The sequence below is a fragment of the Natrix helvetica genome (genome assembly GCF_964273705.1).
Source record: "Natrix helvetica genome assembly, chromosome: 9".
NCBI classification, from domain to species: Eukaryota; Metazoa; Chordata; class Lepidosauria; order Squamata; family Natricidae; genus Natrix; species Natrix helvetica.
Window position 1 is genome coordinate 25757430 of NC_138560.1, and position 20470 is coordinate 25777899.

At 45.5% G+C, this 20470-nt stretch overlaps 1 protein-coding gene across 1 annotated transcript; it reads right to left on the reverse strand.

Annotated features, from left to right (window-relative positions):
* Positions 1 to 1070: 1070 nt before the first annotated feature.
* Positions 1071 to 20401, reverse strand: DCDC2B (doublecortin domain containing 2B). The gene is given in 13 exon segments (XM_081962848.1): positions 1071 to 1301; positions 2230 to 2286; positions 5660 to 5763; positions 7634 to 7811; positions 9449 to 9502; positions 10538 to 10577; positions 12901 to 13047; positions 14700 to 14831; positions 15579 to 15655; positions 16846 to 16903; positions 18919 to 19262; positions 19264 to 19451; positions 19454 to 20401. Coding segments are annotated over 13 exon segments (1452 nt in total). The 5' UTR covers positions 19518 to 20401; the 3' UTR covers positions 1071 to 1292.
* Between the last annotated feature and the right edge of the window lie 69 nt (positions 20402 to 20470).

The window sequence follows — 20470 nt, forward strand, 5'->3', positions numbered from 1 at the left end:
AGAGTCAGGAATGACTAGCGCATATATGCAAGAGAAACCTTTACCATAGAAGAATTCTGTCTGTGTTTGGTTTCCTTTCAGAATATTTCTTCCCTGACATATGAATTGCACAAACATTATTGCAGCCTCCCCCCCCCCCCAGCGCCTTCACAGAGGGCCCGGGTCAGAGTGTTGCCTGCTCTTTACAATCACCAACTACTAACAAACCACGATGCACAACTCCTCTGACTCTGGTGCGAGCTCTCACTGGGTTTCTCTTCTCTCTGGTTTCTCTAGTCACTCTGGCCTTCTCTGTGGACTGGGCCCAGAGAGCACACAGTCTGACTATTTTGAGACAACCCAGGAGCAAAATACAGTCAACAGAGGTTTGTCTTTCAAATCGTGGTTTATATACAAGGAATACATACATACATGTACTAGGCAAAGTCAGGCAATCAATCATCAACTACAGTATGGAAGCACAGAGAGAGAGAGATACGCCCTCAGAGGGCTCTCTTATATTACAGCTTCTTAAAATGGTAGCAGCCAAATAACCCTGCTGACTTATTGCTGACTCATTGTATCAATCGTTACAGCATTACATTATTACATTACAGCAGCTGGTCAGCTATTAAATCATCATTACCCTGACAGCCCAACCCTCGGCCGAGCATCCCGCTACAATGATCCCTCAACAAAGCACCCATGATGGAGGGACGAAGGACGTGGAGGCCCAGGGTCCGTCAACATCAGAGAAACACCAGCAAGGGGTTCAGTTAAGTCTGAACTCTGAACGCTCACTGTGAATTGGCTGTGCCTAGAGGGCAGGGGTGAAGGGGGCGTTTGCATGTGGTGGAGGCGAAAAGTCTTCTGTGGATTTCCTGCTGCTCCCTTCCTTTGGCGTATGAACAGTGTCAGTTTGCTTGCATAACAAGCCCTTTCCCGCTCTAAGATCTACAATTTGTTAGCACCCTCTTTACCTGATGCCATATTGGGGGGCCTCTGTGTTAAACTTGGAACGGCTGTCAGCCCTTGGTCACCATGCCTGTTTCTCCCCCCAACCCCAACCCCTCCCCCACTGGCCCCTTACCGAAATCTTGTCTCAGATAAGCATTTCAAATCAGAGAGACAGAGCTGCAGTTTCTACATTTATTGTAAGAACAAATTCCGTAGACAAAAATTGCACAAAACTACCACACATTTGGTTAAAGACATTCCCTCTGGCAAACCTTGCTGGGCCTGTTTCATTAGAGTCGCTTCTCTGATCCAGGAGAGCTTCCCATCAGTGGCTTCAAACGAAGCTTCTATCTCACTTACAAGCGCTACAAAGAAGAGAAAGAGTTGTCATTGTAAAAGGAATGAAAAAGTCGGAACGTCTGTTGACTTCAAAGGTAGATGAACATGTGCATTTAGAGGACTCTGGGAAGGAGCTCCCGGATGATGTGGGAGCAGGCTGTTGCTCAATCTCAGAGAAGAGCTTGTGCTGGCATGTGCACCATGTCTGGTTTGTTTTCTCCTGAATAGATTGCACTTCAGTAACTCAGAGTTAAAATCCTTAGACTGGGTTTAATTGCACATAACCAAGAAACAAACCTGCTCCCTTCTATACTGTATGTCAGGCCTGCAGTTTTCTTTTGGATCTTTAGCCTGCCACACTTTCTATTATTCTACTATATCTTTTTCTATTGTGGGGAAATGGGAGGGGGGATTGTACAGAGTTACTTACTGTGTAGCCATAACAAAATTCTTTCTAGAAAACCAAGGTCATCCTTTGTCTTTGCACCTCTTCGCTTGACTGGAACTGGATATGTGGAAGCTGCCAGCATGGCAGTGGGAGACTGGACCATGTGATGGACTGGTGGGTGTGGGGGCAAGATCCTGAACGTTCAACTGGGTGGGGAAAACCTGGAAGCTTTCAGATTCGGGTTTTCCCAGATGTGCCAACAAGGCTCTCTTCATAAATTGGGACTTTGAGCAATACTTTGCCTTGGACTCTGATTTACTTTTGGATGCTATTTGGAACCCTGACATTGTGAAGACATTACCTTGCAAGGCACTGAAATATCTGCAAGAAATAACTGAGCTCAGAGAGTACCAAAGACTCCAGAGACTGCCATTGTTGGCTTGTTTTACATAAATGCAGATTCGTTCCCTGCAGTAAACTAAAATGAATCCATCGTTGTGTAAATCCCATTCTTCTTTCTCCTCTCCAGTGCTTTGAAGAAGTATTTATTAGTACAAGTTAATTACCTTCTTGGATGGCCTTCTTTGATATATAACTTCCTCTTCCACAATTTCTGCAGCTTTCTAGGGAAAAGGGGGGAAAGATACAGGCACTCAGGCGATGTCCATTCAAGGCAATGAGAGAAGGCTGCCCCTGTGGTCAGCCAGCAGGACAAAAGAAGGTGTAGAGGGGAATCCTCCACTCTTGCCAGGCTGGAAGTCAAGAAACTAGTGTGACTTCTGAGTAGAGGAAGGAAGCATCTGACCTACAGCTACAAAGGCGACAAAGATCTGGGGAAAACAGCTTCACGGGGAGAAAAGCCCTGGGAGTCTCTTTGATGAAAGCAAAGAGTCTTTTCCAAAGTTACTAAGCTCTCCTATCCCATTGATACTTGATCCCCAGACCATGTTCTGGGTGCTGCCTTTGTATACCGAAGCAGGTCAGTTCAAGTGCTTTTGATAAAGTTAATCTTAAATTTGTAGTTGCAGTTTAAACTATGACAATCCAGCTCCTATGGTTAGTCTGTGATTGTATTCTACAGTGGACATAAAAATTCTATACGTACCCGCTAAAATTGTTGAGATGTAAAAAAATCAGACCACAGTAACTCACTTCAGAATTTTTCCCCACCTTTAATATAACTTATACACTGTACAATTCAATTGAAAAACTGAAATCTTTTAGAAGGGGAAAAATAAACTTTTAATGTGTCCCAAAAGTGCTTTTGTTTTTCCTTGAAGATGTTTTGATTGATCTCAAACTAAATAGGGACAATTGAGACCAGAATTTCTGTCGCTAGGCAAGGTAGTCTTAGAGTCACGTCCATTTTTACGGCCTTTTTGCCATAGTTGTTAAGCAAATCACTTCATTTGTTAAATGAATCACATGGTCACTAAGTGAATCTAGCTTCCCCCATTGACTTTGCTTGTGAGAAGCCAGCTGGGAAGGTCGCAAAGGTCAATCACACAAGCCGAGGATGTTGCAACCATCCTAAGTGCCTGATCACGTGACTGTGGGGATGCTGACATGGTCGTAAGCGCAGGGACTGGTCGTAAGTCACTTTTTTCAGTGCCACTCTAACTTCAAATGGTCGCTAAATGAATAGCTGTAACTCAAGGACTATCTGTATAGCAACATGATAGTCCTGGAAGCTGAATGAAAGATGTTGTCATTTATGTCAAATAATAAATTGGATTCAATCCCCTTGGTGGGTCTCGGACAGAATGCTAGGCAAAAGGAAAACATTAAGCCACAAAACCGGATCAGGTCCTAAGATAGATTTCCAGGCCTGTGGGCAGCTCAGAACACCCACTGGAGTTCTTTAGGGGAGGGGTGTCCAGGCAGGCTGGGGAATTCAGGGAGTTGAGATCCACAGATCTTAAAGTTTCCAAGGTTCAACATCCGTGCTTTTGGGTGAGAGATATGAGCCAGCAGTGTGCAGCGGCAGCCAAAAAAGCCAATGCAATCCTAAATTGTATTAACAGAGGGATACAATGAAGACAAGAGAGGTACTAATACCACTCTATAAAGCCTTAGTAAGACCGCACCTAGAGTACTGCATCCAGTTTTTGTCACCACCCTATAAAAAAGATGTTGAGACTCTAGAAAAAGTGCAGGGAAGAGCAACCAGGATGATGAGGGGACTGGAGGCTAAAACATACGATGAACGATTGCAGGAACTGGGCATGACTAGTCTAGGGAAGAGAAGGACCAGGGGAGACATGATAGCAATGTTTTAATATTTGAGGGGCTGCCATAAAGAGGAAGGGGTCAAGCTATTTTCCAAAGCACCTGAATACCAGACAAAGAATAATGGATGGAAACTGAACAAGGAGAGATTCAACCTAGAAATAAGAAGAAATTGTCAGCCTCTGCTTCGCTTACTTGCTTTCGGCTGCCATGGCAACGGGGGGGGCATGATATTTGGGATGGGAATAAATGGTACAGGAGTGATAGTCAAAAAGGGAGTTTTGTTCTCACCATCTTCTGTGCATGTTAGGACCTGGTCAAGGCCAACCATCCTGCATACCAACCTAATGATGCTTCTTGTAGATACAACCCACATGACACCTAAGGGAGTTGCAGATTGGGCAATGGGGTGGGGGTTCTTGGAGGGAGGGGGCTGGGCAAATGTTTGATATGTATGATTTCGTGCTTTTCTGACTCAGACCTTGCTTTACTTCGCTGCTATCTATTCATAACTAGTAAAAGTACTTCTAATTCCACAAACAATGGAGTTGAGAGGTTTCTTCCTTGGTTACTGAGGGAGGCGTGCCTGACAGAAATGTTCCGACAGTGAGAACAATCAAACAATGGAACAGCTTGTCTTCAGAGGTTATGGGAGCTTCCGACTGACTTCCGGTTGATATCTCTGTGAGAACAGCTTGGAAAATAGCGGGCTCCCCTGGAACCCTGCGAAATCCAGCCGTTACCTTTGTCGGGAAGCCCTATGGCAGTGGGTCTCCACCTTCCTAATGCCGCAACCCTTTAATACAGTTCCTCATGTTGTGGTGAACCCCAACCATAAAATTATTTTATGTTTTCTGTATTTTTTCAAAAATATGTCTTTTCTAATAGTCTTAGGCGACCCCTGTGAAAGGGTCATTCGACCCCCAAAGGGGTCGCGCCCCACAGGTTGCTGCCCTATGGGGTCAAAGCTGCCTTTTAGGGGCAGCAAAGAAAGGAGAGGCGCTTCATGGACCACAAGGAACTCGCAATTTTATCGTTAGGTCCGAAGCAAGCTCTCCTGAACGGCAGCAGGGATGACGGCCGTTTTTGGCAATCACAAGCTGGGACCATAAGATCTGTGCTGTAGTGGCTGCGGACAGAACATTGAAACATTAGGTATAAAAATATAAAAAAGAGCTATAAGACTCCAAGAGAGAAAAACAAAAAGATGATTAAAAAGTCAATAAATGATGGAACTCCAAAAAGGTTGATGATGGATAATGATAAAATGCATTACTAAAAAGAAAAAAATAGAAAATACAAATAGAGAAAATAGTAGCATACATATTAACAGGCAATAGAATCTATTATAATTTAAAATAAACCAATCTTAGTAGATGGAAGTTTAGCATTAGGTAATCTAATTCTATTATTAATATTAATAGTGTGTTAAAGTATATTGTGAACTTAAACTTTTAAGGATGCATACTTATTTGTATCATAACTATTAGCATTGCTTAAAAAGGATTTGACCCAGCCAATACACTGTCTGTCCACAAAATATGCATGGTGTGTATTAAAAAAAATAAAAAAATATTTTTTAAAAAGAAGAGGGAGCTTCGTGACGGAGGTTTTCAAGAAGAGATTGATTGGACTGCCATTTGTCAGAAATGGTATAGGGTCTGCTGCTTGAGCAGGGGGCTGGACTAGATAACCTAACAGGTCCCTTCCAACTCTGTTATTCTGTATAAGGTTTGTGCAAATACATGCACCGAGAGACCCTCCTACCTGGTCTACAGGCAATTCCACCTGGGTGTCTTCATCTTCTCCAATTTCCTGCGCATCCATCATCTCCTGCCTTGCCCCTCTCCTTTTATAAACACTTTCATCTTCTGGAAAAAGAAACACAGGGCAACATGAGATCCCTTGTGAATAACATGCACTTCCCTCCTTGCAAACCAGCCCACGAACAACAAAGCCATGGTTTGCATTGCAAGACATTGGAGGAGGAGTCCTGTGGAGTCTATGCTAGCCCTTTTCCGGCATTTCAGGCATTTGCTTTTCACGAGCTGCTCCGGACGTCATGACAGGCCTGGAGCCTCTGGTCCGGCGTTTCTCGATCAAGCTCGGCCACTTCAAGATGGGAGGACTTTGACAGCCAGAATTCTCTAGCTGGCTGGGGAGTTCTGGGAGTTGAAGTCTACCCACCTTGAGCTGGCCAAGATCAAGAAACAGCGGACTAGACTGAAGTAGAATCTACCCGTCAACCCATGCAGCCCACCCACTCAAGCTCTCTGAACAGAGAGAGAGACGGATGGGGCATTATGTCGTGTCCCCATTGACAACGTTTGCCAAGACCTCTCCCTTCTCCTTGAGGGTGGGAGGAACTTTCCCCTTTTGACGCAGGGCATATCCTGGGTGGGGTCCTTGCAGCGATGTGAGCATGGAGGTTTTCATGATGATTAAGGACCTGAAGACTAAAATATATGAAGAACGGTTGAGGGAATTGGGTATGGGTAGTCTAAAGAAAAGAACTAGGGGAGGCATGATAGCAGTGTTTCAATATTTGAGGGAATGCCGCAAAGAAGAGGAGGGGGTCCACCTATTCTCCAAAGCACCTGAAGGCAGGACAAGAAGCAACGGATGGAAGCTTGTCAAGGAGAGAACCAACCTAGAACTAAGGAAAAAATTCCTCTCTGTGGGAACAATTAACCAGTGAACGGCTTCCCTCCAGACGTTGTGGATGCTTCACCACTGGAGGTATTTAAGAAAAGATTGGACAGCCATTTGTCCAAAACTGTAAAGGGTCTCCTGCATGAGCAGGGGGTTGGACTAGATAACCTCCAAGGTCCCTTCCAACCCTATTGTTCTGTATTATTCTATATAAATTCCTATTTATGGGATCAGCCGCTCAGTCACTCCCTGAAGCAAATGTGGCTCATGAAAGCTGCTGCCTGTTAACAAAATGGGCTCATCGGCAAAAGGCCTCCAGGCTCCTCCCGACTGTCATCCAAAGCCATCACAAAGCAGCCCGAGTTTAAAAGTCTTCCCCCTATCAAGCCTGCTCCGTGTGCAGTGGCCAGGGCATGGCTGGCTGAGGAATTCTGGGAAGTCCCCACATGGGTTTCTTAAAGATTGAGAAACACGGCCCTAGTGACTCTGCGGACAACGGATGGGTTTTTGATGGCAAAACAGAAGGGTTTTGCCTCTGGCTTCTCCCAGAATGTTCTGGTCTTCTGAATTTGGGAAGCCCTGGACTTCCCTGTGCTCTTCAAACAAACCCAACCCAACCTTCCCTTGTTTTCTCCAAGAACACCTGAGGCCAGGTGCCACCATCTGCTCTACACAAGCCATGCGGGAGCCAAGCACCTAGCGTAGCATCATTGTGTGCAAACTCAGCCGCTCAGATGTTCTAACAATAATTAAAGATTATCCCATGTGTAATTTGCCTGCTTAGCAAATTCATTTGGCAGCTTCCTCTGGAAAAATTGTCTGACCGACTGGCCCAGCATGATGGGCCTTGGAACTCCTCAGGCACCCTGGACTGAAGAGTCAGAGGTCTGTTGCTTCAGCCCATCCTTCCCGGTTTCCTTGGATGCTCCCATTGGTCCACAGTTGAGCAGCCCGATGCCCTCCAGGAGCTAGGTTCACGAGGAGCATGGCCAAAGCCCCCATCACCATAGCACCCTCACCAGTTACAGTCCACCCTCCGTCTCTCAGGGCTAGGCCCGCCTGCTTCTCCTTTTCCCTTTATTTCTTTACCTCGGGTAGAATAGTTGCCAGGGACCTGGCTCCCTTCTCCGACCTGGCTTAGCTTGGCGTGGAAGACGGACGTCCCTTTGTCTTGGTGAGGATACTTCTTGGCTGGCTTGGGCTCAGAGGGACTTGGAGAGTCTCCTGCAGGGACAATCCCCGTGGAATGCACCCGCCAGAGTTTCAGCTGGAAGTTCAAGGAATGTTCATCAGGGCCTTTCAGATGCAAGTCCTGGCCTGTTCAAATCTTCTCCAAACATCCCCAGCATCTCCTGTTTCCATTTTCTCAAAGTCCCCCCCCCCACCCTCCATCTCTTTTCATGCAAAAAAAAAAATCATTTCCTGCAGAAAAGGTTCCACAGCACCCCTGCTCTTGGACCTGTAGCCATTGGCCACCCCCAGCGCTGCGAGATTTCAACTCGCCCCAGCTCCATCCAGACCAGGAAGGACGGCAAGAAATCCAAGCCTTGTTTGATGGGAAGCCGCTTCCCCCCACTTGCTCTAGGGAGACTTCCCAGGACAGGCTCTGGCCCAGCACTTTGGGATTTTAAGGCCCTGAATCCACAAGGCCCAAAGAAGTGTGTCTGACTTTCACAAGACTCCACAGTTTGCAAAAGGCTAAATTATTATTACAGGTATAATAATAATACAGGTCAACTTATGTCCAAGCACTTAGCAACCATTTGAAGTTATGATGGGCCCCAAAACAGGTACTTGGGACTGAGATGTGAAGTTAAAATGACTGCCCCCCCCTCTACAGTAACACAATTGTGTTTCGAATGCTCAGCAACCAACCTGCGTTTACAACCATTTGCAGCACCCTGTATTGTAGTCTCAAAACCACAATTGAGTTTTTGGCCACAAACTGATGTTTCCAGCAAAAAGTGCCCATTGTGAACAATGAGTCTACTTAACAACCAGAAATTCACTTAAAAACCATGATTCTCTTAACAACTGCCAAAAAAATCCTAAAATCAGGCTGGCCCCATGATGACCCACTTAACGATGTAAAATCTTCTTTTCATAAAACATTAGAAGAAAAAGGCAGGACATTTGGAGAAGTCAAAAGGGCAGCTGTGGCTACAAAATCCAAACCCTTCCATGTGCGTTGTATTTTTGAAAAGGGTGGAACTTGGATGAGGCCATTGCAGCTGCTATCTTGACTTTTCGGATACCCACACATTCCTGCAGATGCCCCTGTGGATTAGGAGTTGAACCCAAATCAGCACAGGAGGGTGGGTGCAGTGGTGGGTTTCAAATCCCCTTCCAACTGGCGACGCTCCGGGACGCTCCAGCTGCTCAGCGGAGCGTTGCGCAGGCACTGTAAGCGCCAAAGACTTAAAAGACCGGTAAGTAGCTCGGCGGGCGGCCCTCCGGAACACCATACCGGAATGGTATCCGGTACTCCAGGCTGGTTCCGGTACGCCCGTACCGGGGCGTACCGCCTGCAACCCACCCCTGGGTGGGTGTAAGGTTTTAGGCTGGGTTGATAAGAGAGCCTGCTTCTGAAGTCTCAGGAAATAATGTTATTTCCTACCAATCAGCTGGAGGTCTTAAGATGCAGGCAGGGCAACTTGCCAAACTTTGCTTGGGTGGGCCACAATATTCATGAAATTAGCACACCGAGCCTTTTATCGTAGAGGAAAAAACAATATATTCCTCAAAATGAGGTTTTTATTGCAGAAACTTCAGTGTTTTATGTATGTATGATATAATTTAAAGGTATTTGAGAAGGTAGAATCCCACTTTCAGCCAACATGAAACATTAAAATCCTGAACTTTTTGATTTAAGCTTGGTAGGCTACACCTTCCAATTTGCTTTACCTGTTGTGCTGGCTCAAGGAGTGCCGAGTCACTGGCTCCGTCTTCAGAGACCACCTGGCGAGAATAGAATTGAAGAGAAATAACTAAAACAGGTAAATGACATTGTGAGATGTTGCTGTTTCTGATCTTAACTAATGCAAGAAAAACTGGTAAGACATTAGAGAAATACCAGTGAAATGTAATAATGTTGTACACATTTTATTTATTTAAAGAAAAAATCTGATCACTACACATCAAGAAGCATTATCAGCCCACAACCTCCGAAAGGCTTCCAAGTGATAAAAAGTAAATCTTTGGCCACTTTATTTTTTCCCTCCCTCCGACAAATGACCCGGCTAAGTGAATTTTCTTTTTTCAGCACAGCTATGGGGGATTTTGGAACAGGCTGAGGGCATTCTCACCAAGTGGCTACCATGCTTGCAAAACCCACCCACCACTCACTACACAGGAAAAGTAACGGATGCTCGCTGTGTCCTGCCTCCTTCCCTCTGCCAAAGGCCACCACCCCCTCCTCACTTTACCCTTTTTCTGGGCAAGGGCACATAGAGCCAGAGGCTACTCTAGCTTATATTTGGGGCTCGGGGGCCTTTGCACTGACTGAGGCTGGCACTTTGCATTGCAGGATGCTGCTTCTCCCAAGACTTAATAAAAACATTTAGACCAGTAATAGCCTTTTGCCTTCTAAGGGAACAATTAAAGCATTTTAATTTGGTCCCTATTAATGAATACCACATCCATGGGAATTATTATTAAGAGGTGAAAAAGGACCCTCTTTTCTGGGATTTGTCCAAGAAGTGGAATGTCTGCTCTGTGGTCTCCTAAGGGGGGGGGGGGGGGGGGGAGCTACTTGAGCAGAATTCCTCCACGATTTTCAGGATCTGCTCAGCTCAAGCCACAAGAATTTTCCCCCACTAGGAGGCATGGCCATGTCCTACCCATCTATTAACCCCAAACACAGCAGGAGCCATTTTATTTTTAAAAAATCTAACAGGAACATTTAAAGGTCACACATCTTCTCCAGAGGCAAAGCATCTTTGCTCCTTTTCAGACAGGGGCTGCCTTAGGAAATCCGCCATCGTGGCTACTTACCCCACGATTGTAGCTCCTTCTTCTGTTAGAAGGAAAGTTCCTATGGGCAGAAAAGCAGCACATTCTTATCCACAGCATGTTTTTCCTACCGTACTGAGATACCTTGCCAGGGTAATGGGCAGAAGGAATCACTTTGAGGAACAGGAAGGAGAGCTGCTCCCCAGACAACAGAGAAATGTATGTGTGGCCTGAGAAAGCGTCTCAGACAAGCATCCCTCTAGTTCTTCTGAAGAGAAAAGGAAGGGGCAAGGGAGCATATTCACCCTTGCAAGATCCTGTTACTATGGCTCTTACAGTAAAAAATGTTGACCCCTCCATGGCATTAGTTTCTTAGCCTGGACTACCTTGATATTCAGAGCCTGGAGGCCCAGCACACCCTGCCTCTCAGCTGGGGTTGGCTCTTTTTATGTGCTAGTGGCTTTCTCTGGGAGTGCAGCTCTCTTCTTGGCTAGACAGTCGGGGTTTTTGTCTATGGAGATTCTCAATCATCTAAGGCAGGGGTTTCCAAACTTGGGAACTTTAAGACTTGTGGACTTCAACTCCCAGAATTCCCCAGCCACCCCTGATCTAAGGCATGGTTGTCCCAAAGTTGCTTTTCCCAAAAAAATAACTGGACCTTCTTGGTTTGTCTCCTTGAAAACATTTTGCTTCTTATCCAAGAAACTGAAGAACTGAAACTGGAGAAGCTTCTTGGATAAGAAGCAAAATGTTTTCAAGGAAAAAACCAAGAAAGTTCAGTTGCCTTTTGGAAAAGCACCTTTGGGACACTGTTGCTTATTGTTAGCTTGTTTGGCAATTCCTCATTGGGGTATTGCTTGCTTCTTGATTGTTGGTCTAGTATTAATCCTGGTGTTGATCTGTTTATCTGGATATTGATTGCTGGCAAGGATGTGTTTGGGCCTTTTTCTTTTCTTTCATTTTTTTTTATGGACTCTGACAGGGCAAGGCATTGGTGTATAAAAAGACAGCAAAAGACACCACTCCCTTATAGCACTGATGATGTTACCTAGTTGAGTCACGAAGCGTCTGCAAGAAAACCACCAAGGCCAGAGAGCGCTCAGGATCCCACAGTAGACCCTGTTTCCCCTTCAGAGAACACAAGTTATGACCTCTCCCAAGTTTCCCCAACATCTCATTTTGTTTCCCTCAAACAAGGAAGAGAAAACTGGAAGCACAGAGGTATTGGGAGAAGAGGGTTGGACAACGCTGCTTTTTTCTGTTCTTTTTTTTTTCCTCATGCAAGTGTTGTTGTTTTTTTAACTTTTAAACCTTTATTGAAAATTGTACACCGCCCCGAGTCCCTTCGGGGAGAGGGGGCGGTCTATAAATTTTGAAAAATAAATAAAAATAAAATAAATAAAATTAAACTTTAAAATACAAATACCTTTAAAAATAGTTTTGTATAAGTTACAATCCTTTTTGACAGTCCTAATATAACCATTTGTTATTCAAATACATTTTTATACATTCCTATATCTATACATCTTTGTTTCTAAACTGTACAATTCATGTTCCTATTATTTTTCCGTTAATACCAGTTTTCCCAAACTGTATAATATTCTGAGTCTTCCTTGTCCCTTAACTCCAAGGTGAGTTTATCCATCTCTGCGCAATCAAAAATCTTTTGGATTATCGAACAGTCTGTCAGCATGGCATCACTTTTCCAACATTGGGCGAGCGCTATTCTTGCTGCTGCAATTATGTGCAAAATTATCGCTTTCGTATACTTTCCTTTAATAATCTCCAGAAGGAACAATTCTGCTTTGAGCTCTATTTGGGTGTTTGTAATGCCTGTATCTTGGCCCAATATTTTTTAGCTTTCGGGCATAACCACCACCATGCATGAAAGAAGGTACCCTGCGCCTGCCTGCACTTCCAACAGTTTGGATTTAAATTCAGATACATTTTTGCCAATCTCGTGGGGGCTAAATGCCACAGATAAAACATTTTGTATTGGTTTTCTTTGTACACAACGGATTTTGTCATTGTGTAAAGTTTAATCCAAATTCTTTCCCAATCCTCCAGCTCAATATTATAACCAACATTTTCAGCCCAGGCTATCATTGGTCCTTTTACTATTTCCTCTGCCATATCAAAATTTTGTAAATAGTTGTATATCCTCGATATTAATTTCTCTTCTGTACCTAACAGCAGTTTGTCTAATTGCTTTGACTCTATATCAATTCCATTCTTTTCTGTTCTAAGAGTTTGTATTCTTCACAAAGGAGTCTGCTGCTGCATTTTAGTCAAGTCGATTCAGTCACCTGGACGTGTGCCAGATTGGCTGCTGTTTAAATCCATCTTTTCCCACCTGGCACCCAACTAAAAAAGCTGAGCTAAGCAAAAGCACCTCAATTGCCTACCGAAAGGGACGATAAGGGATTTTGGGAGGCACCAGTAATTCAAAGTAAGGCAAATCTTTGTACTTCTCCAGACCCACAGCCACATAATATTCGCCGTTCACCAGCTCCTCCCCCCTGGAGATGAGGTCGCCGTTCAGCTTGCAGAGCCTGGCAGGAAAAGCACAGCAGAAACAAGTTCATGAAAAGTGGGAAGAATCTGAGGAAGGAACAAGGTTGGCTGGGGAATTCTGTGAGTTGAAGCCCACCCATCTTAAAGTTGTCAAGATTGAGAAGCAGTCTTAAAGAAAGCTTCTTTGAAATACATGGGACGAGTTTCCATGAAAATGTGTAAAAGCTTGCAGACAAACTTCTCCATTTCCTGTCACTCTGAACTTAAATATGAAGCACAATGGTTATCAGCTTTCAGACCCTACACAGTGCTGCCTAAAATGTAAAGCTTAATTGGACATTCAAACTTCAAGATGAATTTTGCAGCACAATTGTACATACATGTTACGTACAAAACGGTTCTATGTGAATACAAATATGTGAATAACCTGGTTATTGAATTTGCCCATTGCCGAAATGGAGCACTATATTAAGTTGTACGCTGGGTTTCCCAAGCCCTGAATCACAAAGCAACCAAGACGGACACTAGGCAAGTTCATCACATGGGCAAAGGCACCTGCTGGGGCTTTATTTGGCCAGGTAAAACCTGTGTGAAAACATAGCCAGAGAATTGTAAAGGCTGTGACATCTTCTACAAATTTCCTCCTGTTTAAAGGCCAAAGAGGAAACCAAAAAAGTGTTGGGTCCAAAAAACCCAGTTGTAAACTAAACCCACTGATCCCTCTGTTTTGTGTTTTGCAGGTGGACTTGGCTCCCACAGCCACCATTATGCAAAACCTAGTTAACTGAACCCCTGATGGCCGTTTCTGCCAATGAGCTTGTTTCCTCTTCAGCCACTTCTGACATAACATGAAGCCGTCTGGTTTTTTTCCTTTTGGCTCTGGCTTTTACGGGAGGAAGGTGTGTTGCTAAAGCCCAGCTGATCCCAGGAGCTTCTGCTCTGGCAATGGGCTTTGTGGGGAGCAGGAGAGGTCCCCAACAGTTTGCCCCAGACCCCTCAGCTGATCTGCTTGCTTTCACAATAAGTTATACTGCCCCATACATGAATGGTATGTAGGCAAAAAAGATCAAAAGATTTGCATCTGCCTTAGAACAAATGTCTTGTTTTCAGGATTTTCCTTTCCCTGAAACTGAGATTCCTTTTTCAGACCCTCAGTCCTTTTGCCAAAAGGAATTATTTAATTTGAAGCTGGGAAATAGAGGCGGTTTGATCTAGTGGTTAAGGCACCAGACTAGAAAGTGGTTGGAGTCCTTTCTCAGCAATGAAATCCGGCTGGGTGGCTTTGGGCCAGTCCTTCTCTCTCCGCCCAGCCCACCTAACAGGGTTGTTGTGGTGGGGAAAATAGGAGGAGGCAGGTGTGCTGGATACGTTCACTGCCTTGAGTTATTTGTAAAAATAGTAAATCCCGGATAAAAAGGTATAAAGCAAGCTGAGCTGATTTTTGGCATAGAAAGCTCACAATCATGAAGCAAATTCCCCCAAATGATACCCAGCTGACTCATTGCCAGGACCCCCGTGCAGAGAGACCCCCAGAAGGCAGCCCCCTCCAGACCTTAAGCCAGAGAACTTGGGGGGCTGGACTAGCCTAGTTCTGGGATAGCAAGGGGGCAACAGAGCCTTTGATTTCTCACCCCCCCCCCCAAAAAAAGAAATGGCCAAGGGTAATTAAAAAACTGCAGACGGCACTTACTTCTTCACTGCTCCAGTGCGCAGGTTTGCCTTTTCTGACAAGTGGCCGAGGATGATGCCCCATTCCTGCAGGGCGCTCCTGGCCAGGACCATTCGGAAGGGGGGGCTCAGCAGGTCTCCGTTGCGGAAAACGCTAGAATGGCAGAAGCAGAAATCCCGGCTTCCTTCCCTGCGGAGCTTCCTAAGGGAAGACTCCCAACTATTCCTCTTTCCCTCTCATTCAGCTGTGGGAGGATCTGGACTTCATAAAATTATATGAATGGAGCACAGATGAACATCTGGACTCAAGATTCTGGCAGAATTTTACCTGAAGGAGGGGACAAGGGTTTGGCCCCATGTTCATAACCCTGCCTGTATTTTCCAATCACTTTGCCCATCTTTTTTCTTATCAGGAAAGGCTTTACTGGCATTAAGGGCCAGATTAAGACTGGGAAGGCCCTCTGCTGAGGACATTCCCCTCCTTCAGCACTGCCTCCTTCCAGGGCTGTTGGGGGCACTAAGGATGGAGGTCCGGGGATATAAATTGAACAAACTTCAAAAACAGAAGAGTGCCAATTCTGCCTTTAGTTAGTTGTTTATTTCTTTTATCAGATTTTTATCCCGCCTTTATTATTTTAAAGTAATTCAAGGCAGCTAACGTACCTAATACTACTTCCTCCTACTTTTTTTCTCCACAACTCCTCTACGGGTCAGGCTGAGAGAGAGAGTGGTGAGCCCAAAGTCACCTAGCCAGCTTTCCTGGTTAAGGCATGAGTAGAACTCACTGTCTTTGGTTTCCAGCCTGCTATCTTAACCTCTGGACCAAAGTGGGTCTCCTTCCCTGAGCTTCCCCATTTCTTCCTTCCCTAATCCAATTTCCAAGGACAGGAGAGTCACTTACTAGATAACACAAGGAAGGTTTGTTTGCCGCTTCCATCTTACAGTAGCCATCATCTTTTGAGGAATACCTGGATAATTCTGAATGCCAAAACATCATCATCATCAATAGCAGCAACAATAACACATCATTATCTCTCCTTTGTAGGTTCTAGCACTATGTTTCTTAACCTTAGCGCCTTTAAGATGCATGGACTTCAACTCCCAGGATTCCCCAGCCAGCTCCAAAGTCCAAGCCCAATTTGCTTGAGGCCTCTGGACCAAAGTGGGTCTCCTTAGGCAGAATACTCTCTTTTAGGCTGCTTTTAATACATTGGTACATAATACAAAGTTTTGACACTAGACAGGCGGCCTCTGGATCAAAAGCTTCTCCTGGTAGTTGAGCCCTCTGCATTTGCAAGCACTTCTTTGAAGAGCCCTCAGAAGGGTCTAAGACAACCCACCATGGCCAAACCACTGCGGGAGGCCACTGGGACATTCAAGGGGGGATGACTCAAGAGAGGGACCAGTGAATTGCAGCGGTCCTTCTCTTGCCTTAGCTGTGAGTCCTTGGGGTGAGCTGCAATTCTACTGGTCCCTCTCTCGAGTTGTCCCATGTTGAATTGCCCTGTGATGAGTTGTGTGCTGGGGTGAGCCGGCCACAGCAAGTTCTCACATTCCACCCCAGAACGTGACATGGCTGCCTCTTTGTTCTAAGTTTAGGTAGCAAAGCCTTTAGCACCTTGGAGGGAGGTGAGTCAATTATTAGACACAACATTCTGCAAGCAAACATTCATGATGGTCATACATAGTCCTTGACTTACAACCATTCCTTTAGTATCTGCTGAAAGTTACAACAGCACTGAAAAAAATGCCTTGCAAGGGTGCTTAAACTTACAACCACCGCAGCATCCCCATGGTCATGTGATCAACATTTGGGTGTTTGGCAACTGGCCACATGGTTGCCATTTACGACCTTCCCAGGCGGCTTCCCACAAGCAAACTCGGTGGGGGGAGCTGATTTGTTTAATGACCATGTGATTCACTTAGTGATTGCAATGATTTGCGCAACAACTGTGGAAAAAAGGTCGTAAAGTGGGTGGGAGACTTAACAAGCACCTTGTTTAGCAACAGAAATTCTGATCCCAATTATGGTTGTAAGCCAAAGCCAACTTTTAATTGCCTAATGGCCGGTATTCCATAAAATTCGCTTATCCTAGGAACTTTCTAAAGCGGAACTGGACTCTTCCATTGTGAAATCAGTTTTGGCCCACCCATGATCACTGACTCACCTGGGCTCCATTTTTTTCCTGGTGCTTGTTCAGCTGCTTCATTCCAGGATTTGCATAGCTGTCAAAAATGATTTGGAAAGAAAATGAGCCACTGAGCCGATTCAGGGGACTGTGCTGGGGAGTTTTGGGTTCAAGTCTCAGTTCAGAGCAGACTCCCCCACTTCTACACCCAACTATTTCTTCCATAAATGCTGCAGACTTCAAATCCCATAATCCCTGGTTGTTACAATGGGCTGACACATTCACATCTCTGGAAATGGCCAAAGAGTGTGGCAAAGTACCTCTTAAGAGGTGTTTCCAGTCAAAGCACCAGCATATTCTTTGCCATGGATATGGGTTAGATTACAACTTCCATCACCTCCCATGTCATTAGATATGCTCCAGATGTCTTTTAGGGAAGAAAAGAGGAAAGATGTGTGGACTTCAACTCCCAGAATTTCCCAGCCAGCCATGCTGGGAGTTGAAGTCCACATACTTCAAGCTGCCAAGATTGGGAAACACTGAGTTGGGTCAACCAGAGAAGACAAAGAGTGGTGGCCCTCCAACTCATCTTTAATTCAAGGAAGAGTTTGAATTTATCTTTAATTCGTCTGCCCCAATAAAACTTCCTTCTCTAGAAATAAGATGAGTTGCACATGTGATGCATCCTTGAAGTAAGAAGCAGAGTTCCACCACCCGCTACCCCCAACCTTATAATTTTAATAATGTTTCTGACAGTTCAAACAATTGACCAGCCAAAGTCAGACAACCCCAAAATTCTGCACAGTAAGACAGTACCTAATCCCACACTGTAGCTAAGAGATGGTTGTGAGGCCGATATTCCTTGGCTTTCATCAATTAGGCACCCGCTGCAGGAGTTGGTTTGTGCCGGCTGGCAAGCCCAAAAGTGGCCCTCCGGGGGCTGGTTAGAAAAAGATGTCCAAGGGACAGAAGTTCAAAGTTCTCTCATTTTTTGAAAACAAAGCCAGAGGCTCCTGGTGCAACCAGTGAAAAGTCTCCAATGAGATTTAATGGGAGGTGTTGTCCTCAAGACCTCAAGCCAAATGCCAGAAAACCCCACAAAAATAGAACCTTTCTACTGCCGCTTTTCCCAACCTGGGTTTCCAGACGTACAGTATGGGGGCTATGAATTCTCTAAACTCCAAATTCCAGACTTCAAGTCCCAAGGTCTATGAAGGATTCCGCCACGGGGAGGCCTTCTCTGCACTGTTCCAGGCGTTCTACGGAGCTGTGACTCTCTTCTTTAAACAAAGCCCATTTGAATCGTGTGCTGGAGAAGCTACCAGATATCGTCGCAATGTACACATTGGCTTGAGCGCTGGGTGCTGAGAAGAGCCCTCTGATACTCCTCCCACAAGGACAAGGGCTGCTTGAGGACTGACATCAGGTGGTTGGCGTTGTCATAATTCAAGGGCCCTGGTCCTCCCTTGGAGGCCCAGCTCTAGAGGCTGCCTCTTCTGCTTTGACTCAGGTCTTTGACTGCAAGGGGGAAGGGAATTGCTGAGAATGTGCTTTGGTTCCCCTGCCAGGGCCAGATTGGCGCTTGGCTTGGCTTCCCCTGGAACTCTGGGCCTTGGAAGGGTCTCTCCCTGCCCCACCCACAGGCTCACGTACTGCCACAACCTCTAAGGAATCCACAACTTTACCTTGAACTTTCCTTGAGGAAGGCACCTCTGGCTTGAAGTGGCAAGGCCCCTGCAGCTCTGGACGCAGAGAAAGCGGGTGGGTTCCTCTGGTGCTCACCCTGCAGAGGCATTTGGGCTACTCTCACTCTACCACGACTACAAGGACACCCAGAACAATTGTACACCTCTGCTGCTCTGGGATATTCACCCTTCTACATCATTCAGCACTATCAGGGTCAAACTTCGTCAGATGATCATTGTGCTTTAACATAACCATCATTATGAACCAAAGTGAGCTCACCACATTTAGGTACCTGTAATCTAGTACATCTTCATTACTATGTTAAACTCCTAGGCCTCTTTTTTTAGATTTTCATCTTGCCCCTGATGACTCACATATATTAGTTTCCATGACTGTAATAAAAATGGATTGGGTGAGGTTACTTACTCAAGTCTTTTGAACCGCTCAAAACCTGCAGCCACGTATCGGCACCCGTTCTGCAGCTCGCTCAGCTCCGCGATGCGATGACCCCCTCGAGGTGTGTAGATGCTCCTAACGGCCACGGGGGCTTGGATGGTGCTGGTCACCTCATTCAAAAAGGCGTCAAAAGTCAGGAACCGGCGCTGGCTCACAACAAATTTCCGACCCAGGAAAAAGGGGTCCCCATTGCGAAAGACCACCACATTCTTGGCAAGGGGTGCCACTTCCACTGTACCCGAGACCATCTCGCCTGGACTGCAGACCCCAGGCTGCTTGTCTGAGAAAGCTCCCTGGCGGAGGGGCACCTTGGGGGCTTCTGCAGCCAAACAGCACCGCTCTTCTGAGTGTGCCAGGCTGCTTTCTGAGAGGAGAACTATGCCGTTTCCATAGTGCCGGTTCAACAAGGAAAGAGAGAGGGAGTGCCCTCCGTTTGGTGAAAGACTCGGGTGTGTCTGTGGCAGAAACTCCTCTTTTGTGGAGGTATGAGGAGCCAGTTTCTAGAAAGAGAGCCCCTCAGTCCTGGAAGCAGAGATGTCAGCTCCGCTGTCCATGAGATCAGAGGTCATGCCGTAATGAAGGTGGGACTACAAAGACAATAACATGCTCCTCTCTACTCTTCTGCCTTGGCTCGATCCAGGGCACATGCTCAGAATTAAGCCAGGGTTGCCCTAATCAAAGGAGACTTCTTGGGCGAAAAAACATAATAAACCCCACCACGCAGAGTGAAGGACTTTCCAGTCAGTGGGCTTTTCACATCCCACCCAGGCACGATAAGCTGCCTTGGGCTGCCACTAGGGTGGAAATACAAGCGCTACTAAATGACTCTGAGGTTGCGGTGAGCAGCTCACTGTAAAATGCAAATCTGTTTTGCAGATACTGTAAAACCCACAAGTGGATTTGGAAGGACATAAAAACCGTAACAAAGCAACGGGGTCCCTCTCCGTTCTTGGCCCCAACTGTTCAACATATTCAATCCAGATCCTGCAGTTTCCCAAATCCCCTTAAAAAACTAAAGGTTATGAGACTGACTAGACCTGCCAGAGAAGTTATTACTACTGACTCTGCTGCTAGTTCCATTTGGAGAGCTTCTCTCTTTAAATGCCTTCTTTTGCTTTCTCTCTTTTAATGTTCAAGCTTGCACGGATGGGACTGTCTTTTGTTGAACTAATGTAATCCACCCTGAGGATCTTTGGCTAAAAATCACACTATAGTACTGCTACTGTCTTGTTTAATTTAGAGCAACATTTCTCAACTTCAGCATCTTTAAGACATCTGGATTCCAACTCCCAGAATTCCACACAATAAAACTGCAACTTTCCAACAAGCTAAGTCAACAGCGCAGCTAGATTTCCTCAACAACCATGTGATTCACTTAATAACTGCAGTAATTTACTTAACAACCATGTCAAAAAGGTCTTAAAATCAGGCATGATTATTTAACAACCACCTTGCTTAGCAACAGAACTGATCCCAATTGTGATTGTAAATTGAGAAATATCCGTAATGACTCTGGCAGGTT